Source organism: Pterocles gutturalis, unplaced genomic scaffold (genome assembly GCF_000699245.1).
Source record: "Pterocles gutturalis isolate BGI_N339 unplaced genomic scaffold, ASM69924v1 scaffold26420, whole genome shotgun sequence".
Classification (NCBI taxonomy): domain Eukaryota; kingdom Metazoa; phylum Chordata; class Aves; order Pterocliformes; family Pteroclidae; genus Pterocles; species Pterocles gutturalis.
Window position 1 is genome coordinate 24,910 of NW_010139039.1, and position 23,266 is coordinate 48,175.

General features: G+C 48.4%; 1 protein-coding gene across 1 annotated transcript in view; it reads right to left on the reverse strand.

Annotated features, from left to right (window-relative positions):
- ANKS1A (ankyrin repeat and sterile alpha motif domain containing 1A) overlaps window positions 1–22,323 on the reverse strand; it is a gene marked incomplete at both ends in the record, with an annotated part of 41,062 nt that extends 18,739 nt beyond the window's left edge. Inside the window, 10 exons of the mRNA XM_010083235.1 lie at window positions 4,648–4,765; window positions 8,587–8,679; window positions 10,495–10,691; window positions 10,801–10,896; window positions 12,186–12,287; window positions 12,560–12,635; window positions 13,327–13,623; window positions 19,352–19,414; window positions 21,338–21,494; window positions 22,243–22,323. Coding sequence (XP_010081537.1) covers window positions 4,648–4,765; window positions 8,587–8,679; window positions 10,495–10,691; window positions 10,801–10,896; window positions 12,186–12,287; window positions 12,560–12,635; window positions 13,327–13,623; window positions 19,352–19,414; window positions 21,338–21,494; window positions 22,243–22,323 — 1,280 coding nt within the window. The remainder of the gene's footprint in view (window positions 1–4,647; window positions 4,766–8,586; window positions 8,680–10,494; window positions 10,692–10,800; window positions 10,897–12,185; window positions 12,288–12,559; window positions 12,636–13,326; window positions 13,624–19,351; window positions 19,415–21,337; window positions 21,495–22,242) is intronic.
- Between the last annotated feature and the right edge of the window lie 943 nt (window positions 22,324–23,266).

Below are 23,266 nucleotides of genomic sequence, written 5' to 3' on the forward strand. Positions count from 1 at the left end.
GGCAAGAGCATTTGCTCAGAAGAGGTGAGGAACATCCTGAAGGAGACATTTCAGATTGAACACAGGTCTGTGCTGAAAGCTGCGGAGAGAAGAACCAACACAGGCAGGATGAGCAATCTCCCTCCTTTCTACCACCAAGGAGGTGCACGTGGCAGGAACACAGAGGGTTCCCCGGGGTTTCAGCTAAAGGGGAAACCACTAACTCAGCTGAAGGACAACCACGGGCTGTCTCGGGAAGGTGTACCTCTCTGGGACAGGTTACTGACATGGTTCAGCTGATGTGCCCATCGCTTTTCTCATGGCAAAAAGATGAACTGTACTCATTGTTCAAGGGTGTAGTGAATTGGGAAAAGGGGAAAATAATATTTAGGTGGTAAAAAAGCAGAGAGACCTCAGTTCTATCCATCTGCTGCACTCCCAGGGGTTGGAAAGCATCCTCATCCAGTTACACCCTTTAACACAGAGACTTCTGTCCGACTCCCTTGACTCATTTTACACCCACAGCTATCTGACTGGTCCCAACTTCTTCAGCCTGATGCAGTTTTCTCGGACAGGAGGAACTTCCAAGACCTGATGGGAACAGGAACCCCTTTCTGGGTACAGCCTGTCTGCTTCCCCGGGAAAGATTCAATTCAGAGCTTCCCTGCCAGCAGCCTGATGATTCCAGAAACAAAGCACTTCCCAAACTCATCACTCTCAACTGCAACCGCCCTGCCTCGATCAAATTTCCTTCCCTGTATATCATCAGCAGGATTTGTTTCACGCCCCTGGATTAGGAGAATGAAGCTGTTATTGCAGCTGCTTTTTGCTCAAGCTCCCCAACCTTAAAACTACCGAGGGCACATGCTAGCTTTCAGCTTTCGTATAGAAAAGGCTCCTGTGCCACATCCTGCCAGAATCCGGCAAGGGAGGAGCACACAATTCTAACTCCTGTGGCAAAGAACCAGAGAAGAGAGGGAAGCTGGCCTTCAGGGTGCTGCTTTAGAGGTGCAAAAATAACCTTCAGCTGCAATAAAACTGACACAAAGGCTCATTTACACAGCGCGGTGCTGCATGTGGAACCCAGGAAGGTACAGCACACTCCTGGATTAGCCTCATCAAGCTCATTTTGGGCAGAGTTTATCCTCCAAAACCAACCTGAACTTGTGCTCATGTGTACTTCCTCCCCTATTTCCCCTATAAGAAAGGGCAGCAAAACACTGCCCTAGAGAGATCACCAACGGGACTCTGCACAGAAGCTCCTCCGTACATCCTGACAGCAGAAAAACTGGCTTGGACCCGAGACACAGGGAAAGGGTCTGTCCTCCAGCCGTGATAAAACCGAGGGAGGGCACGCAAGCGGTGCCTCTACACTATCGTTCATCTCACTGCAAACCAAGAGGTTTCTGTCCCTTCCAACCTTTGTCTGCAAGACCCACGTGTCCCCATAGATTCCCTACAGCGATACCCATCCCACTGCTTCTGTGCCATACTCTGAAAAGATATTGTCCTCAAATCTCTCAACAGCATCTTTTGTCTGTTATCACTGGGTCAGATAGCTGGTTTATGGTTATTAAAAAAAAAAAACACCTAGCAGAAGGAGGGGCAAAAGCAGAGATTTCAAGCTGCACTTCCCATGGAAGCAGCACAGCAGAACCTCAACAAATATCAGTTTTTATTTAAAACCATCAGAAGGAACCAAGTCAGTCCTACCTGCAGCTGGTTATTGCTGACAGCACTCGCAGATGACTCTCCTGAGAAGCAAGACAGACATCAAAACTCAGAAGTATTTTCCGTATTCATCTTCCATCAGATCTCTCTGAAGGCAGCAGGAGTGTACAGTCTCCGCCCGGTCAGCTCGCCGCTCTTGGCGTATTTACAAGTCCCATTACAAGGTCTGAATGCCCTGACTTCATGCATGCGATTGCACGGAGTTTCCTTACCAAAGGGGATGGGAAAGCATTTGGCTCAAACCACTTCTGATACTCTGCCCAAAAGCATGAGGCCAACTTTTCCTAGTGCTCCAGCATGTGACAGCAAACTGCTGCAACGTACACAAAAGGCACCCAAAGCCAGGCGGATAATACCACATTCATCCAGCCACTGGACACAAGACAACTCGCAGCAAGAGGAACAAAGGCAGCTATCACATATGAAAGGCACCATTAAAGCCAGCGTGCCTGAAACGCAGCCTTCCAGCTGCCCTCAAAAGCCTTTCTCGACAGCCCGCGGGAATCAGAGTCCTTCTCTTCCGACCAAAGGCTCCTCCAGAACTCATCAAGGAACATCGAGAAGCCCAGCCTCTCAGATCGAGGGCCAAGAGGCAATTCAAAGCCGTGCTTCAGCCTGCTCCTTGTCTTGGGATTGAGCTGCTGCCTTTGATGCTGCAGGACCCTTCTGATCCAGAGGTGGGAAAATTCTTCAACACCCCAATTGAGGCTTCAGTCCCTCACTCAGCCCTGGCTTAACTTTTTGCCAAAAACAACTCTGCTAGTTCCTAAATGCATCTTCTCCCTGCTGTCAGCATGGACTCACACTCATACTGAGCTACGTCGGCTTCCACACGCGCTTCTGGCATCTGACCCCAGCTACTGCGGCAGCCGGAAACATTTCCTTTTGTTCCCAGCGTTATAAAGCAGATTTCAGAGCTGACCCACTCTTCCCGAGCAGTTATGAAACTCGTGTGCAGAAAACAGCAACCTATAATGCTGGGAGAAAAATCAAGGATCAACAACACAAAACAGAAAGACAGCCAGTGGTAAACACAAGAGAGGAACATCGTCGGTGCCTTGTCTCCCACTGGGGTGAGAAGCCTGAAGTCCCCGAGAGCAGCAGCAGGTGAAGGATGCCATGGGGAGGGCTGTGGCTGGGGACACTGACACATGTGCCATCGTGCCACAGGGAGCACGCAGAGATGTTCTGGAAAACAACTGGTACCCTCTGGAGAAAGGGGACAAGCAACCACGTCCCTTTGTCCAAGTCCCCCAGGAAGGGCAACGGGAGCTGGCCCTGGCAAGCCTGAGAAACGCAGGAGATGAGAAACACGTTGGCTGGGCTCCTTCCCCCAGGAGCAGCTCTGCACCAGATCGAAGGCTCCCTAATTAGCACTAGTCATAGTGCTAACTGCATTCGAAGGAGCGGACAAGTCCTGGAAGATGAGAAAACTCAACTGTATCTTTGGATTTCTCCCTCTACACCAATGGAAAGGGTTGTAGGCTCGTTACAAACACAGTAACGCTTCCCATAGAGCAAACCCTGCAGTCACAGCTATTCTGCTTCTAGCTGTACACTGAAAGACAGGACTCTGCTCCAGATCCTGAACAGGCTAAAGATGCTTCTTGCCAGCTCTCCATGAAATGGGGTTTAGCCAGCCTGCAGTACCGATGTCCTCAGGTGTTCAGGGGAAGAGATTTGCATCCAGAACAAGCAGATGCATTGACTGGAGATTTTATTTTAATCTGACACATCATTACGGCACACCTTCACTCATATTAATCAAGCCTAGACACGGTAGCCAGAGAAAGGAGTCAAGCCGTCAGGAACAGCTTGCACTTGAATAACCAGCAACAGCCGCACGCTGAAAAGAGCCTGAAAGCTGCTGCTTCAACGGCTGTCGCCCAAGGACTATTCCTGGCCCAGACCGTAAAGCACCAACCTGAAAAGCATCCCAACCTTGCCTCCAGCAGCAAGTGGCTTTGGCAAATGCTGGTGGGAAAACAATGACCTCTCGTGCCAGCCTATAGAAGCCAGGAGTGCAGCAGGACTCAAGGAATGAAAGCTATCATGCTGCAAGAAGGGGGGGAAAAAAAAAAAGCTGCAGGTCTTGCAGGGCAGTCAATGAGGCATCACATCGAGTCCTCATTATCCTCTGTTCATCCTCAAAGCGAGATGGTTTCCAGGTTTAGAATCCAAACTAAATCCTTCCAAATTCCTGCTTGGGACTTTGGAATAAAGCAAGAGACGTTTTTCCTCTAAACAAAGCTTTTGTTGTTGAAGGAAAGCCAAAAATCCCTGCGACAGCCCAACACAAGAGACAAGGTGTTCCCAGATCCTCTGTAAAGCACAAAAGTCCCTTTGGGAGAAGAGAGGCTAGTTCGATACTTAACCTGGCTATTCAGTGGATTTTCAGCCAGCTCTAGAAAGGGGCTTGCTCTACACGTTTTTCCTCCTTTGTTAGTTTACATCTCAAATCAGCTTTAATACACAGCAGGATGTTGGTTTTGAGACCAGGAAAGCAGGGCCAGTCATCTGCTGATCTAAACATGCAACGCCAGCAAGTCCTCAAATTCAGCTGGACGGAGCATACGGCTCATTGAAACACTTGCACCGGTTCATCTCACTTGTAACAACACGGCACAGCCTTCCACCCCTCTGCTTTCACTTGTCTGTGCAGGAGATTTGCTGATTTCCTACCTTAACAGAGCAGGTCCTCACAATCTCCTGGTTGTCAGAACAGCAGAGCTGCCCTTCCTCCGTGTACATTTTGCACAGGAAGGTTTATATCTCTCCTTTATAAAAATGAAGAGTAGCAGGAAACAAAACAATCGCGATCCAGACCCCAGCCACCCCACCCAGCAAAGAGTTTAATTGTTCCAGTTCCCCTCTGCCCTCTAGATTTTCCTTAAACGCATCTAAGCGAACAGCTCTGCTTGCTGGATGCTCGCTTACCTTTTGCTTTCCTGTCCACCGCAACTGGCTTTTTAGTTTCTGCTGTAAGCAACAGCTCGTACGGGTGTTCCTCTTCCTCAGCTCCGCTTCCCCTGCTCTTTCCTCGTGCAACGGAGGCCTAATGAAAAACAGCATAATGTAGCACTCCACAAAGCAATCCTGTTTATCCCGGCAATAAAGCCTCTTTATGCCATGGTTTAAGTGAGGAATTGGCAGAGGCAACACCTTCGCTGGGATCCAAAATGTAATAATCCCTTTTTTTCCCCCCCTCCTGCAAAAAAACCACCCAAACTCCTTTTCTTTTCTAGTATTTAAGGTTGCTGACAGCTTTCCAGCGCTGACCAACTGATCCACTGCACAAGGTCTGCAGCCAGCCTGGAGGGGGAAAAGAGCTGAGAGCGTTATTCCTGTTCATCCCAACTCAGACTCACTGTTGCTATTGGAATTTGCATCGTCATTCACTATTTAGTTGCTGGCCCTATTAGGACGCAGCTGGATTAAAAAAAAAAGCCCAAACCCCCACCACCTTTTCAGCAGTCTCCGATCTAGCATTTCTAACCTCAGGATGCACGGCGTATTGAGGACTAAAGAGCCCTCAGGCAGCTCTGTATAAACTCAGTGTAACCTCAGGCTGCACAGCAGCGATGGTGCTTGCTTAAATCCCAAAAATGCTCTGATTAGAGCTGTTTGTAATGCCAGCAGACCCTCCAGCAAGCTGCCCTGCAAAGCCACCATCCACCCATGTGCAGGGACGTGGTCTCGGTGCAGGATCCAAACGAGTCTTGCTGCAGACTCGCACATGTTGGTCCCAACACCAAGGATGAGAGGCACTGGACATCCTCGGAGAGCCCCATGTGCCATCCCAGTGCTAATGGGGCTAAACTGGGCTCGAGGCACCCCGCCTGCACGGTCAGCTGCCTTTCAGCACCATCTCCTGGCCAGACCCTGTCCCAGGAGCCACCGCAACCCAGCCACGGGCAGCGGGGTCAAACCCCAGCCAGTAATCCCTACCTGCTGCCAAACCAGGGGAGAACAGGTCTGGACAAAACCTCTCCCCAAGGAGGGCTCTCACACTGCTCACAGACTCCTGGAGCTGCCGCCGTCTAGACAGCAGAGCACCACCTCCAGTTTCTGCCCCAAAGTGCTGCTTCAAGGGCAAATAGGTACCTACCCGCCTGCAATCCAGCCAGGACCCCTGGAAGCTCAGGGAGTCTTGGAAAGACATCCAGGCGTCGGCAGCACGGACAGGAGCCTACATCCGTGTGCTGTTCCCGCACCAGCCCAGCTGCCTTTTAAATCGACCTTCTCAATGGGAGGAAATGGGCCATGTCCGGCAAAGAAAGTATTTATTCGACCTGCGTCAAGCATGAGCTGCCAGGCAGAGCTGCTCCTTTTCAGGTGAAGGAGCTCCTAACGAGCAAATTAAGGAAAAAAAAACTTCTGACCAGATGGTGGCACAAAACCATCAGACCAGAACAGCAGGTAACAGGCTCTCGCCAGAGATCTTGGAAAAATCCTGCCCAGCAGAGGCCTGTCCTAACAGTTGTAGCCTGGACCTCGAGGCAGGCATCAGTGCCCCCCCAGGACCCCTGCAGACGATGGTCATTGTCCTGTCCTCTTTCAAAAGCACCGAACGTGTTCAAAGGCAGTAGCTCCCTAGCAGCACACAACTCCCAGCTTCTGCTTTGTAAAATTTTGCACATGCAAAAGGCCTGGTTACACTTTATTTTTTCCATCTCTCATCCTTCCAAGGTTTAAATAGAGATTCAGGTTCAAATCCACTCAAAACAAAGCTCACTGTTTGCTGGAGAACTGTGCATGCTCTGTAGGCTCTGCAACCAGGAGTAACAACCAAATAAAACCTTCTTCCAGTTCATCTTTTTGTTGGTTAGCATGTATAAATATTCCCTAATAGCAAAGCCCAAAAGAAGATGTTGCTAATAACAAGCATGTTCTTTAAAGCGTCCTTAATCCACAGCAGCAGACTTTGAAAGACTTTAAAGGGTAACTCATCCTTGCTTCTCTCTCCTCCCCCCCAGAACTGCAGATCAAACTGCTGGAGCGGTCACGGCGCCTTGTCTTTTGTCTGCGCTTCCCTTTCGGAGATGAGTAGTAAATAAATGAAACTGAAGTTTAATTTGACAACACAGCCTCTTACTCAGCTGCAATCCCAGAAGGTTTGTGCAGATAGTGAAAGCAGGCACTCAAAGCACCTCCGAACAATCAGCCCTTTGCTGTGTGTACTAATGTTTTTCCATGATGAAAGTTCAAAGTTTCTTCTTTCTGCACATCTGCTTTGACTGATAGCCCCGTCCTGGCAGCAGAATAAAAAGAGTACTTGTAAAACTCGAGTTTGGCCCAACCTCAGAATGCTCCGTGACCAAGTGTCCTGGCGCTAACACGAGAGCAGGTCTGGAGGGTGGCAGCTCGGGATGCTGCAACGGGACGTTCACAGTGTTCCCCACGCGTACTCCTGTTCATGCCTGCCCAACCCACAGAGAACACGCACCGAGATGATAAATAATGGGCAAGAGTCACAAAAGCAGAGCACCCCAGAAGCAGCCAGCAAAGAAAAAGAGTCAGACCCAAGCCTGCCTTATCAGTACGTCTCCAAGGTCATTTCCAGGCAGCGACACACGCTGTCGGTTCTACCCATGAAACTGGTTGCAAATGAGGATCTCCCCAGCGAGCCACTTAGTGTACAAGTCCATGTGCCAGCGAGATCTCCTTTAAAGGCTCACGTTTCCAAAGCCACTAATGGCAGGACAACACAGCAGGTGTTTCATAATTGAATATGGCAAGATCACGCAGCAGGAGCAGCCCATGCACGCTTCCCTCCCTCGTGTTTATCGTCGTAAACAAGTTCTGCTTTCCAATTATGCCGTGACCTGCTCTGCTCCGCCCAGAGCCAGCCCTGGGACTGGTTATCACCCATTGCAAAACCATCTTAACAGCAGTGGAGAGGTCAGTCCACAATTTCCCATTTCTATTTTACTGTTTACACACTGTTTGAAGTTTTACTGTATGAAACGTCAGTTCTGTTAAAGCAAATCATGTTTACTCATGCCTCATGTGGGTTTGACACCCTTCAGAAAACAGATGACATTTGTGCCTCGTAGGAACCTCAGCAGATCAACACCTTCAAAGCAAAGCATCTGCTGAAGGGGAGTCTGTTCCGACAGCTCAAGGCAGCACACGCTCCGCTTGTTTTACATCCAACCTTCCACGTTTGGAAAAGCAAGGAAATCCACACGATTTGGTTTTGCTTTGAAGATTTCGCTGGGTGTCAGCAGCAGTTGCCAAGGCACATCTGTGGTTTCGCACACGGGTCTCCCGGAGAGCCCTCGCATCCGAGGTTCACAGGCAGGTGAATAAATGAAAAATAGGAAGCCCAGGAGCAACAAGGCAGAACAGGAGAGCTTTAGTTTCATCAAAAAGCAGCTCACAGGCATTGACCTCTGCAGAAGACAGCTTTAACATATGCTGGGACAGATTCTCGTCTGAATTCAAGACCTCGGTCCCTGTTCACGCCAGCGGGACCCACAAGCCCACGCAGCTCCTGCGCAGCTGGAAGCTCAGAGGAAGCAGGAAGCGACGCCCCTCTGGGTTTCCATCTCCAGCGAAGATGCATTTGGTGGGGTCATTACAAGCGGGCAACAGTCCACATCGCTACGTGATTCAGAAAAATCTCTTCCCATGGGAATTCCCAGCCAAGAATAGGAAAAGTAAGGCTGGAAGTCAACACAGAGGTGCCCTGGAAGAACTGCACAAAGGAAGTTCCCATGGCAAAGGACAGCAGCAATGCTGGAGTGGAAGAAAACCTCCCATTCACAACCCGACGTGCAAGGGAGGTAGTATCAGAGCTGACTCCTCCCTAATTATTAAAACTGTTCTTTAAACCACATTTGTATAAAACACCCCAGATCAAGCCCCACGTACCTCACAGGACGCACCATGACCTATCTTCTTCTCCACGTGCTGATCCTCCTCTTCATCAGGCGGAGGCTTGGCAGGCGGGGGTGGACGTTCTCTCTGCGGTTTAGAAGACCAGTGTCAGCTGCCTTGTGACAAAGCACGGCCCCTTCTGCCTCCACCAACACCACATCCATGCTGCTGTGCATGCAGCGTGGAGAGGACCTCCTCAAATTCATCTGGGTGGAGCAGAAGTTCAGTCCTAACAGCACAGGGCTTGGCAGGGTTGCTGCCCTTCCTCCTCCTCCTCCTCCTCTCCAGCAGGGTACCTTTGGGGCACAGAGCCCTTTCTGCAGATTCACGGTGCTGCAGTCCTGTGTTATCCATAGCAGTCCATCCCCAGACCACCCACTGCTGCTCCGCAGCCGTAACGCTGCCCAAGGCCAGCTCAGACCCACGTGAGCACCAACTGCGCTTTCAGGAGAATGAAAGCACCAGGGTGGAAGGTGCTGTGCACACAGGTTTATTGCTCCGTTACTGGAGCCGGTTCATTCAGACCCAGACCAGTAATCTCACACAGTGAAGGTCAGTCCTGAGCTGATGGAAATGTGTAGAAAGGGAGCACTCATCACTTGTCAATAAGACAAATAAGTGATTCCAGAGGCACCCTTTACAGTGAAAAACCCTAGAGATCAAGGAACAATGCTGCGCTGCATTCCTCGAATATCCCAAGACTGTCCGTGGGCAGTGAGCTGCTGCCTTGGCTGGATGGGAGCTGAACGCATCTCTGGGTCACCTCCTGCCCTGCAACAGCCCCATCTAATGGCAACGGGAAAGACGGCAGAGGGGAACCACTCCTGCCAAAAAACTCAACCAGAGTTTCGGGAGAAACTCCAGCAAGCCCCTGGAGCACCTTCCTCTTTCTTCTCCCTTTTCGCTGCAGTTCAGCCGCTCATCTTTTACCTGTGCCAGTGCTGAGCTTGTTTCACATCAGATGCTATTAACACAGGACAGCAAACAGATGGATATAAGCCACCAAGATTTAGTTAATAACAGGACAGCGCACCTTGTACTGCGTACCCTAAAGAGAGACCGGGCTGAAATGTCAGCCTCCTAAAGCTTTTGTCTCATTTCTACTATATTTGCTAACTGCACAGGAAAAAGGATGAACCTCTTTGCAGAAAGAGAGGAAGCATGGTTACAGTACCACCAGCAGTTTAATTGTTCATTGCTGCTTTGCCTTTTGTCCAAAAATACACCCATGGAGCAGGCTTTGTAAAACCAACCGGAAAACAAACCCTGCAGTTGACACAGCACGCTGCAAGGCCAGCACCCCGTCTGTCCCAGAGCAGCGCTGCCACCCACTGCTAAGGGGACAGCAGATCCAACTAACAGAAGGTGAGGAAGACTCCTTTAGAGACAGTTCCAGGAGCTTTGCATCGCCTTGTAAAGCCTTGAGTACCCTCTACAGATCTCTGCAAGTAATACACAAAAACCCATTTATTCTGCCAGCTAGGTTCCAATGGGATATTCTTAAAGATTATTTCCTGAGAGCCTTCTCTTGGGCAAAGCAGAGAGCAAGAGGGATGAGAAAAATGCTCCACACAAACATTTCCAAAGCTTCCTTCTAGACAAGAAGTCAGCCCTTCAGCTAAGTGCAATATCCCGACAAACCAAACTCACCAGTGCTGGTATTCAACTCTCAGAAAAGAGAAGGATCCAACACTGGGCAAAAAACAGGCGTGTAGTAGCGGCTACTCGTGGGCAACGCAACGGGGACTATGTGAACAGGTCAGAGAAAAAGGAGAGGAACCTGCCCGCTCTAACCAGTGTCAGGGATGGGTTTAAAGATCTCCTGGAGCTGGGGGATGGCCAGCCTGGAGGTAAGTCACCTATCCTCCTAAGCAAGCAGAGATGACACACAGAGCTACGTACTGGCCTGACTCCTGCTGCTTTGGGACCGCTTGATTCCAGTTCCTTATTCCCAGACTCTCGGTCTGAAGATCTCCCGCTGGCGAGGCTGTCCAGGGAGTGGCAGGACGTCGCGTTGTATAAAGCTTCATAGGGGCTCTCCTCTTCTGGGTTCACATCGAAATCTATGATCAGTTCTGTCACTGCTTTCTCCACATCACCTGTGAGAGGAAGAGAGGGACAAGGACATCACTCAGGGATTCTGCCCCGGGAAAGTCAGCACTTGCAGGAAGAAGAGTGCCAGTGACTGCTGTGTTCCATGGAACCTACCCTGAGATATCCGGCAGACAGGATCAGCGGCTGGAAGAAGCGGTGCTTGAACAGTCTTCTCTGCAGCTTTGCCACTTTTCTTCCCAATGGTGTAATCTGCAACGAGGTGGGGCGACAGGGTCAGTTTATGTCAATCTAGTTTTATGTCCGCTCCAGCATACAGTACTTCCTCCCTTGTGGATGGAAAGCCAGCTGGCAGCTTATTAAGTCTCCAAAAAAAAAATACCCAAAGTACATTATTAAAACTTGCAGCTCAGATCCCAGAATAGAAGCAGGCAGCCTCTTTAATCACATGCATAAGGTTAAGGATGGTTCTTTGAACTTTTACAGAGCCTTTAATCAGAAAGCTGCAAAGCTCTTGTACGGACACAGCGTCATGGAGCAGATTACTTCATGTTGTAGACACAAGCTACCTCACTAGAGATGTAGTCTGGTCTCCGGAGTCGTAAGACAAAGAAACTTCCTAGCTGTGGTCCCCTAACCCCAGGCAAAGCCAGAACCATTAAGCTTACGTGAATAAAGTCAGACAGCAACATGTCATGCAGCTGGCTCTCTTACAGGAGCAAACTAACAGCATTTACCTGCGAGAACTTCAGTTTTAAAGCCCATCTTTGTCTTCAGTTTCAGAACAGAGATAATACGTACGAGCCTCACAGGCAAAGCTTAATTAAAAGTCTGCAAAGTGCTTTGAACCTGTAAACTCTCAAATCCTGAGCATAACGCACACCAGTTGCATATGCTTCTGATCTTTCTCCCCACAGCTGAGAGGAAATTGAGACGGCGTAATTACAAGGTATGAATTGAGCTAAGATGCCACATTTCACTCCCTAACTTGGACAGACACAATGGGCCAAGCTCCTTTATAAACCAGAAGTAATCAAGGCCTTTTCTGTAAATCTCATCTGGAAAAAATCCATGCCCGAGCTTCACAATGAAGTGAGGAGCAGGATGTAAAACCCGTGGATGACTATTTGCCTACACAGACACATAAAGGACAGTTAATCCAGAACGATTTCTAAAGCTACTACTTTGCATTCTGCAGGCTGATTTAGGCTATCCTTAATTTTAATTCTTTTCTAAAGTGAGTTAAACAAAGCTCAATTAAGCCCATATAAAATGTAAAGTCATGCCACACTCCTTCAAAGGAGCTAATCTCCCTAAGACCCCCCCCGGAAGACCCCCGGCAAACATTTGGTCTGGAGACAGTCCAACCGAGCGTTTCAGCATCATTCCTTCCAACACCTCCAAGGCTCTCTTCGAGGGACCTGACCTGACGCTGCTTTGCTTTCTGTACTTTCCAGGACTAGAGAACAAAATCCTGCACTTGCACTGGCAGCACCCCAAACTTTGCCCCCCCTGCCCATACACAGAGCTACATGACTTACCCTCGATAAGAGCTGCTATGTGTTGGCTTTTCTGAGAAGGGAGCTCCCTCACGATATCCAGAGCTGTCAGCCCCCTGTTATCCTTTATGTTCACATCAATACCTATGGCAATAAGCAGAGGGAAGGCAAAAGCAAGAATATTTTATAACTGTGCAAATTCATGTCTTTCATCAAGTCAGATCTTACGGTGGTGATCATCACTGGGTGAAAAATGCTCCAGAGAGGCAGCCCTAAAGCCAAACACCGAGAGATAACCTCTCCAAGGAACTTTGATAGCTGGTTGGAGAAACATGCTGACACCATAGAGGGGGTTCCTCAAGTTTTGGGTGAAGGGCTCAGCACGTTATTGCTTCAAAAGGGGATCATTCTCTCACCTGCAGCCAGCAATATTTGTACCACATCTGTCTTGCCAAACAAAGCAGCTTCGTGCAAAGCACTGCCTTTTTCAGTCTGCAAATTAAATGGAAAAATAGCATGAAGCTAGACAGTGGGGAATGGCGATGGAGGCATGTTTTAGAAGGTTACAGCAACAATAAATATACGGCTTCATATACAAAGCGTGGGCAACAATATCTACAACTGAGGACAGACTGTCAATGTTATTACAATGCTGAGAATTTGGAATGGAAAATGAAGATGGGCTCTTCAGAGAGACATGCGAGCCCAGGGGAGCGACCAAGCAAGGACTTCCTCTGGCTCAGCAAGCGGTCATGTCCCGAAAAGGAAAGACAAGACCACCATGTACAAGCTATTGCTGTGAAAACCGCATATTTGCAGGTGGCTTGATAGGAAGAGACACAGTTTGCCTCCATCGCTGTCAAGAGCTCATAGCACTGCGGGGCAGAACAGCTCAGGCAAAAGGGATTTTCTCCTCCCTCGCTGTGTCTGGGGCTCTTTGTCCAACTCACAAGCAGGCGTGAAGCATGCACAGCACCAGAATCCCTCTGAGCAGCTTTCTCAGAGCAACCAAGAGCTGAACAAACAGCCCAGAGGGAAAAAAAAACCAAAAAACCTCTCGCTCATCTTTCATAAATGATCCCTGCGGGAGGAGGGTTAGGTGGAGCTCTTGGTGTCGTGACTGCAGGGGTTCTCCACCCCCCAGCAATGAAACGAGCCCTTCACACACAGACACGCTGGGTACCTGGTAGTTGCTGTCCATGCCAGCATCCAGGAGGACGTGGACGACAGTTTTGTGACCATTCCTAGCTGCCAAGTGCAGGGGAGTGTGTTTCTTAGTGTTGCAGCTTAAAAGATTGGGGTGAGCGTTCAAGAGCATCTTCACGACTTCCAGCCTCCCGTAGAGCGCAGCCAGGTCCAGGGGAGTCTCAAACTTGTTATTGCGCATGGTGGGGTCGGTCAGCTCCTCCAGAAGGACCTTCACCACCTCGGTGTGGCCGTACTGTGCGGCGCAGTGCAGCGCCGTCTCGTTGTCGTTGTTCTGGGGAGGGTCACAAAGAGCAGAGCGTCAGAACGGGGGAGAATGGAGCCGCTCCGTGCCTCGCTCAAACCATTGAAGTTTAAATGCAAAAACAAGACAAAAAAACAGTGGGGAAGCAGAGAGCCCAGTCTGAAACAAGAGCCTGGAGCAATGTTTTCACCATCTCACTGGCCATCTACCAGGCACAGACATCCCCTCGTGGACTCATCAACCGACCCACCCAGTAAAAGCTTCAAAATCATCCAGAACAATGTGGTTTATACTCGGATATGGGAAGTCTGCTCTACAGGAAATAGGTGCTGTATATGGAACAGCCTGCTTTCAAAGCACGGAGGTCAAAATCAAGGGACCATGATAGACTTAAAGGGATTGTCGAGCTGTATCTGGATTCCCATTGATTCTGCTCGCACCTGGGGAAGGCAGTCTGTTATTTGTTGGCAGCATCCCACACTTTGGGGTGCCACAAAAAATAAAAGGCTGCAATATACAATAGGCAAACTGCAGCATCTGCTGTAGCTTAATCATCATCATTTTAGATTTAAACTTCAATTGTTTCAAATCCTACTTATCCTGATTATAACAGTCATTCCACCTGTGCAATTCTGACGCTGGCAAGCTGGCTGGTTCAGAGAAAGGTGCATTAGGTGACATGCAGCTTGTGAATTAGAAATCAGCACAATTAGATCAATCCATTAACAAGCCCTTGGAGTCAAGGTCTCGGGTCAACCCAGGGAAGAAGTGTCCGAGCACCAAGAGCACACCTCCACAGCGAAAGCCAGATCCAATTAACACATGCAGCGTCTGTCCCGTTCAAAATCCGCAATGCAAAGCACTGAAAGACAAGCAACCTGCCATAGTTCACTTCCAGGTGCAAGACAGAAACACTGCCAGGTTTAAGAGCCTTTTCTCAAATTAAATTCACCTCAACAGAAACACTGCCAGGTTTAAAAGAGCCTTTTCTCAAATTAAATTCACCTCCAGCTTCTAGTTTTACTACTGTGTGTTACACACAGAGGTATTTCAGTTTAAAGACTTTAGAAACAAATACTTAGCTAATGACCCAAAAAATGTTAGTACAATCTGGTCCACACTTCAGCTGAGAGAATCAGGGCAGAATTTAATTTTAAGAACAGTTCCCATTTAAAAAAAAAAAAATAATGTACTAGTTGTGATGGAATTTGACCAAAATACCTTCCTTTTTGCTCTGAGAGCACGTGTGCTTTTTTGGACACCAGCTTGTCGGAGTTGTCAATATTTTGCACCATTTCACAACCATGCTGCAGAACCTGCTCTGTTGTGCAAGTACTCTAATCCTATGAATGCGTTAAGTCATTCTGGGGATTAGAGGAGTCATGCATGCAAACTCCCGTTTGTTTTTAACTCCTATTTGCATCATTTTTCAGCCACGTGAAAAGCATCAGGGAAGCGAGGGGTTCTGGACAGGCTCTGCAGCTGCAAATTGTATAAAAGCAAAGACTGAGGAGGTGGGAAGCAGGAACATGCAGCAAGTGAGGAGCTAAGGACAGCGTGGCATCACAGCGAGCACAGAAATTCAAACAGACTCTATCCTTGGAGCGGCAGAGGCAGCCATGGGGAAGGAAGGCACATACAAGTGGACAGGAGTTACTGTAGAGTAAAGAAGTTTGCACATAAAATACACATACGGAGTGAGAAGGGGAGAGAATAGAGAGCTACAGAGATTACACCTATCCATCAGCTTAAGCTGCTGCTCTGGAGGCATTAAAAGGTAAATCGCATTATTCTCATTTGACCGGGAAGGGAACCCAGGTATCGGTGAGCCCAGGACACAGCCACACCGAGGTCCTCAGCCTGCCCCCCAGCACGAGGGAGGCTTGCTGCTGAATTTTGCAGAAAGAGTAAATAACCCCAGCCCCCCTGGAGCAGCAGGAACCTGCCTAAAGAGCCACGGGGGGCATGCACGGCTCATGCCACGCTAGCCCTGGCTCCGGGCGATTTCCACTGCCGGGACCGTGCTCCTCTCATCCCTCCCTGGCACAGCAACCGTATCCCTCAAGGGTGCTTTCGAGCACGCAGCGACTCCAAACACCTGCCTGACAGCTCAGAAATGGGAACATAACATCCTCTAATAACATCACTGTTGAAGGCTTCCCCCATCTTCGCTCAATTTAGTCTCATTTTCCTGAAGCGGGTCAGGGCTCTGATGCTCAGGATGAAATCCCCAGACTTTCCTCCTGCAACAGAGATCATCAGGTGGTAAACTTCCCCGGAATCACGACAGCAAGTCTTTCCCCATCACAGACTGTGTGCTGGAAACTCCTGCTATTGCATAAGTCTTTATTACCTTCATTTTGGGAGACTTTTGAGCAGCCAAAAATGCTAGAGCTGTTCCAGGCAAGGGAAGTTTGCCTCCCTTCCCTGCATCACCTCTCCAAGCACAAACCAGAGCGGAGCACGAGCGCTCAGACATACATATTTATCGGAGATGGAAAAAGAAAATTCCTTTCCAGCAGCCAGAAGGCATACGGGTTCAAATTTCCAAACTACTTCTTAGGAAAATCGAGCGCTCAACAGGGCCCAGGGGCTGCATTCTTGCAGGAATCCTAGCAACCCCCCAGTTCACAGCTGGGAGGGAGAAGCCGGGCTCATACGATGCCCACCGACAGACCACAAAATGGGAACAAAAAAAAATCTGCTTTCCTACGGGCTCCAGCGAACTTTTCAAGCCCTGGTAACTAGATACCACATACCACAGCCCTTATGGTCCTCATCAGATGCTAAAATGGAGAATCCACAGACCTATAGCCCCTTAAAGTACGTATCTGTCTGCACTCCTGTTCCTAACACACCGTAAAAGTGCTGCAATCGAAGAAAAGGAGACTTGGTTTAAATAAGGGAAAGTTTTCTAACTTTCTAATCTAATAAACTGCCAAGGGAGACTACAGAGCTGTCCCCCTCCGAGGTTTCAGAGAAGCTGCTGGACCAACGTTGGTCAGGAATGGTTAGGGTAGACCTGGTCCTGCCTCAGGGCTGGGGAAAGAGGCTGCATGACTCTTCAGTCCCATCCAACCTACTTCTACAGCTCCTTTGAAGGATTTTCATCAGCTCGTGCATGTCTAACACAGGCTCACCCCACTAAAAACCTGCGGTTTTGGTGCTCCAGTGACAGGAGTGACCCTACAGCACAGAACAGGGATGTCGCACTGGCATGCGCCCCACAAAGCTTCAAAGGCAGGCTGAAATCGAAAAAAACCATGAAGTAAACCCCAAACTTCACCAGGAGGTGCCACCCAAGGCACACCCCAACCTGGGGCACAAAGCAGGGCAGAAGAGCTGGCCGGAGCTGCCCCATCAGCCGCACCATCGCCTTCCCTCCTCCTGCAGCAGGCAATTTCCATCAGCATCCTGCACGGCGCTGCCGGGAGCAGGGAAAGGACGAACAGCCCTCCTTCCTTCCTTCCTACAGGTGCCCAGCGATGCCAAACACATTTCAGAACTAAACCGATCCCCATATGGCCAACAAGCTCTCGGGAGCTCTGTGGGGGGGGGGTTGGCTGCCCGGTTTCATTTGCAGGCTCCAGATGGTAGGCTCCCACTTTTATCAGCAGCCCGTTTCGATTTATAGCGCTTTAAACCCAATCTGCATGATTCATTTGCTTCCAATTAGAAAAAGACAAAGCTGCGTTGTGCGGTGCACAGACCTGCGCCAGGTGACAGCTTCTCCTGCTCTAGCTGCTGGGTGCCTTCGTACAAATGACATAACCAAGATCGCTGCGGTTACTGAAGCAAAGCTGCTCCTCCATCTCTTAACTTTGCTTCTATCATTTATTTTTCAGAATTCCTTCAGGCCTGTAACAGACATACTGCAGGGACCTCCTATTGAACAAAAGGCGGATAAAAAGCAGCTGTTAACTATTTCTTTAAGTTTTAGGAGAGCAAGAAGCTTCTGGCTTTCTTGTCTCTTCCTCTCCCGGATATTAAATTGTAGTCCAGCCTTATATAAATGCTTTCCGCCTCTCCTAAATATCCCCAAATGTTTGGAAAGATGGGACATCTCGCTTCAGTCGTTTCTGTACAACATCCCATCCCGCGCGGGAGCTGAGAAGCTGGAAGCACCAACTAAGCCACGACTCCTACACTGTGTCCCCGGGCTTTTCGTGCTTCTCCCACCTGCAGCCAGGCTCCTGAGAAAGCATCAAGGGCTGCACGACAGGTAGGTTCCACATGCCTTTCATCAAACCTGGTCAGCAACTGGTCAGAACTGGTGATGAAACTGTGTATAAAACATACCTCCTTCTTTAAAACCAAGGCAAAGATCTCAAAAAACACTCGCCCTGTTCTCGAGAGCACTACAGTCATCTTGAGAACTGAACCAAGAATTTGAAATAATGCACTTAATGATAGCATCAAATCCAAATAGAATACTTCATAAACACAAATCCACAAGAAGGTGAGCTCACTTTATATCTCATCTTTATATCCCTTCATCTTTCAGCATTTTAACTGGAGTGTGTAAGGTTTGACTCTGATATTAACACGGTTTCAGAAAGCTCCTTTCCGGCAACTAACTGCTCCACTAGGATCCTTCCACAGCGGACATTCCTCATTTTAAAATCCCCATCTGGGTTTCTGTAAAAATCACCAATACAGATGAGCTTCATGTAAACATATCTGTGCTTAGAGGTACACACCGGAGTATTTCCTGAAATCCTGCAAAACCAAGCGTTCATTCCCAGCGGCTAGCAAGCTGAGGAGTTCTGAACGTGTGTTTTTAAGGTACTGCAGAGCAAGCAGAGCCAAAGTTTTAACTAAACTTTGAGAGCCAGAAATCTGCCGTGGGTGGCTGGATCCCAAATAGTTGGCTGGAAGCAACTGTGGGGTGGTGGCTTACAGCAGAACCATCTCAGGATAAATCAGTGGATTATTGTGCCATCACCAGCCTGCAGCTTCACTATAAATAAAAATGAAAAACGGTGTTTGAGAAAAGACCACCAGGAGCTTTCGTATCTGCTTCCTGAACTGCTCAGCCTCAGCGCATCGTCAGTGCTGGTGTCATGCCTTTTTGCAGCTCAAGAACGGCTGAAAGCAAGAAAGGAGCAAAACAGGCAAGAAAAGAGGAAGAGAAGACCAGGGCTGAAGGGTCAGACGACACAACAGACTTCACACCAAGAAAGAGAGACTGATGCAATAAGCAGGACATGAAGGACTTGGGAAGGGAGGCGAGAACGTTACTGCCTTCCCTTCTCCCCACCACCACCACCAGAATTAACCGTCCATTCCAACGACAAATACAGCATTATGCATTTTGTAGGAGAAAAAGCAGGAAAATTCACTCCAAACAGCTCACAGAGAAAATGCATCCATGTTTAAGCAGGAAAAAAAGTTCCTTCTCTTTGCATTTATCAGCAACATTAGCACATGAAACAAAACCTAAAGCATTTTAATTGAAATAACATTACCTTTCGGAAGTCATCCAGCCAAATCAAGCAAACTGACCATCACCGTGAGTCCTACAAGGCTAAGCAATGAAGGAGCCCCCAGGAAAGTAAGGAAAAGCTTCCCTTAAATTATGTTTCTAGAACTGCTTTGAAGAAAGAAACCCACAGTAAATAAACGGTCGCATTTTCCTTTTCCCCAAGCAGCTGCAAACCAAACAGGTATTACTGCAACTGGCCGACATTGCACCTGGAAGCACGCGAGTGCAGCTTGGAGTAATGATGCAGTGAAATGCTGACAGCAAAGTACACACCTTGGCATTGATATATGGGTCAAAGGGGCCGTACTTTTTGAGTTCTTTGATCTCAAGAGCATTCTACAAAAAGGAAGAGGAAAAAAGAAACAAAAAATGTGATAATGAAATGGGTGAGATATAGCAACAAAGCAACGGGTGACTCCCAAGGGGTGGAAATGACAGAACACAGCATCTCGTTCCAGTCAAAGCTATTAACAGCAGAAGCCATTCCAGCCACGATTCCTGTAACTCGAACCACTGGGCTTTTCATTTACAAGTCTCCAAACACAGGCAGCACAGGCTGTTGGGCTGACTTGTCTCATTTAAAAGGGTTCCTACTAAACGGGCATTAATGAAACATTACCTGGAAGGATTACACTGAGCTTCTAATCTTTTGCAAAGGTTTCCCCTGTACCTGTGCTGCTCAGAGCAGAACAGTTGACACTCAGGGCCCTCAGTCAATTCTTATCAGATTGATTGTAAACAGCTGACTCCACGCCTCAAACCCATTTGAACAGACTGAGTGCCTGCAGCTGGGCCTGAAGACATTATTAACCAACCTGGAAAACTGTCAGCAAAGACATTTAAAACACACACTGAGTTATTTCTGCCCAACTGAGGAGTGGTAATGAACAGCAGTACCACCACATTTTTCATGTCATGATGCTTTAGAAGCGACCGTTTAGCCCTGGAGCAGCCTGGAGCATCAAGTTAGCCAGTTTATACTGAGGAACAGAAACTTCAGCATGGCACTTTGGTCCCCACAAAGTATGGCTGGGAGCAGGATTAGGACTCTTAAACCCAACTCCAAAAGGGGGTTTGCTCCTCAGTGTCTGAAAAGTATACACTGCAGATCAAATTTGAACAGCAGAAACTCCCAGCTCCCAGCTGCTCCTCCTGACTTGGACAGATTTTGCTCAACTTGAGCCATGAGCATCTGACATACTCATGAATTCACTTCTGAATGAATGTACTTTTTTAGCCTCGTGGTAAGGCAGAAAAAATAATTTCGGCTTCTCCTCCTGGATGTAAACCTGAGTTGGTTTGGGAGTTGATTCACAGGGACATTAGCTATTCCTGCCTTAGGGACAGGACAACCAAGGGCTATGTTAGCTTTAACCGCCTGCTCTGGATCTGTTCCTGCCTGTCTGCCCTGTCGCCCAGCCATCGGTGGTTCAGTAACACCGCTCAGCTGGCCCCACTCAGTGACCAGTCCCTTACCCAAAACTCTTAAACAAAAGCAATATTTGGGTCTTCCAGCAGTAGCCTTTCAGCAGTTCCCTGGAATTGTAAGGTACCTGCTGACTTCCCCAGGGAAGTCACACGGAAGCCAGCCCTCCAAAGTGGACGTGGCGGCCGCTGTACAGAACAGCTGTCTCGTCCAAATCCATCCCCCTGCATCCTGGACCAACACCTATCCGCTTAACAAAGGGAAGAAACCCACCAGATTTATTTTTTTTCTTGCCTGATTGATAAAATAGTTCTTTAAGATTAAAACTAGGGATTTATCTGGGGGCAAGTAGGGTTAAAATTATCTTACAACTTACAAATGAGTTAACTGGAGCAAGTGCCAGAGACAAGCCAGGAGAGGAGCTAGGAGAGCATGGCCAAACAAAGACCAGACAAAGCTGCTTTGATTAGTTCCCAAAGGAGGGAGTCATGTATCCTCTGACAGAACTAGAAACCTTCTCAGCTATCCAGCAACTGAAAGGAAAAACTATGGGTTAGTTTTAGAAGCCCAGTACGAAAGCAAGAGACCAATTCCTAGCTGTTGAGTGGTTCTCATATATATAAATATCTCTATACAAACATATATTCCTTACTCATCCAACCACTAACTGGGAACTGGAGGTATTGCTTTAGGCAGTGCCCTTCTTATCCCATTAGCAAGTAAGACTATATAACCATTGCTACTAGTTTGGGAAGGGTCAGGAGTCAGCTGAAGTAGCCTCTCTCCATCCGAGGGAAACAACTCAATGATGCATTAGAGAAAAATAGGCAGACCTGCTCATTCACTTTAGTATGCGAAGGTCCTTGGTGGATGAGGAGCTTCACTATGTCCGCATCTCCTTTCCAAGCTGCCAGGTGAAGAGGGTAACAGCCTTTACAGTCTGCTACGTTGGTTAGTGCGTCGTTCCTCAGCAGAACCTCCACCACATCCCTGCAAGAGAAGGAAACCTGAGTCCATACGACATTCAGTCCTCGTTTCACAGCTTAGACTCTGCAGTAAGTGTTTTACAGAAACTTAATCTGAACAGGAGTATTTCAGAGATCCTCTTGATACGTGATTTTAAAGCGTTCCTATTAAATGCTGCCCAAGGGAAAAAATAAATTCAAGACTGCTGAGAGGAGCTCAGGAAAGATGTATGTTACCTTCGTACTAAAGGAGCTGGATAGGGACTGAAGGCATCTGTGAGCCACTCTGGTGAGTGAATTGCACCAGCACAACAGAGAAGAATAAAGATCTAACTCTATTCAATTTCTCAATAGCTTAAGTAACAATGAACAATACAAGATTTACCACGCTGAAGGCTGGAGTTACTTTAATATGCACAAAAGCAAATTTTAAGTGGTGCAGGCACAGCGACACATGGGACACCAGACAGACTGCAGAGGACTGGGACTGGAGAAACCACCTGTGATATGTTGTTCTATCTCATCCAAATTGCTTATAAATGGAAGGGTGGTTGAAAACCTGAGCGTTTTGCCAAATTTTTCAAGAGATGTACGATCATACTGTGCGGCTCTATAGCTTCATCGCACTGATGTTCTTCACGTTTTGTCCTGAAGATGGTGTAGTGTTGCACCACCGCCACATTTTCAGAATTCAACTGAATGATACAGAAACCAGAGCTCGTACAGCACACAGTACCCATCCCCTGGGATCAAAGGTATTGAAGATGACTCACTTATGACCATTCAAAGCAGCGTGGTGCAGTGGCGTGTATCCAGTACTGTCCACGCAGTTCACATTTGGACCTCTCCAGATGCTGCAAGACAGAAAACGTACAGGGAACGCTTAGGCACACAGCAAACAGACGGACAGCCGGCCAGGACAAGTTTCAGCAGAGTTCTCACACCAAGGTGGTTATCTGGATGCACACAAGGGCTGGACAGCTGTGTTAGGAGCAGTAATAGAGCGAACAGACCGCACAGCACTGGTTGAGCAGAGGACTTAGTGTCAGAGATTCACTCCGCGATGCTTTATCAGACCATCCTGGATTTAAATCAGAGCTCCCACGTCCTCCTGCTCCTAGACATCTTCCAGCCATACATGTGCTTGCCAAAAAGCATCTTCAGAGGAACATGTGTCTATTAAAGTTAACCACAAGAGACAGTAAACCATCAACCCGCTGCTAATTCACACCCTCTGAGGGAGCCTGATGGGTCTGGGAAACCCTCCTCCCCCCACGGCAAGAGTCACCAGGGGTGTGAGCTGGGGGCTGTGGGATACGGAGCCTGCTCTCGGTCACCGGGGCGATTCCACGCTGACTTCTGACTGTCCAAAAATCATTTCCATCTGCCAGCTGTTGGCAGTCTACAGGAGAGAGTAGGTGGTCTCCGAGCATCTCTGAGAATATTGCTGACTTCCCTCCCTCATTCAGAAGTCGAACACCAAGGATTTATGGATTAACCCCTCGGAGGACTAATCTTCCCTGTAACCCCTGCAAGGTCTATTTAAAACCGGGGAGAAACGCGTCCGTAAGGAGCTGGCCCTGCTCCGAGCTGGCTGTGACAGGAGCCGGGCCTCTCCAGCCAGCCCTCCCCACCCTCTCCCCAGAAGGGCACGAGAACTCACACCAATATGTTCTTACAAACCCATTGACACCATTCACCTTTCCTGAAGACAGCCCTCTCCGTTACAGCCTTGCATGCTGCCTTGTTTTAAACCTAATTTCACGAACTGTATGGGATTTATTCCAAGCCCAGACA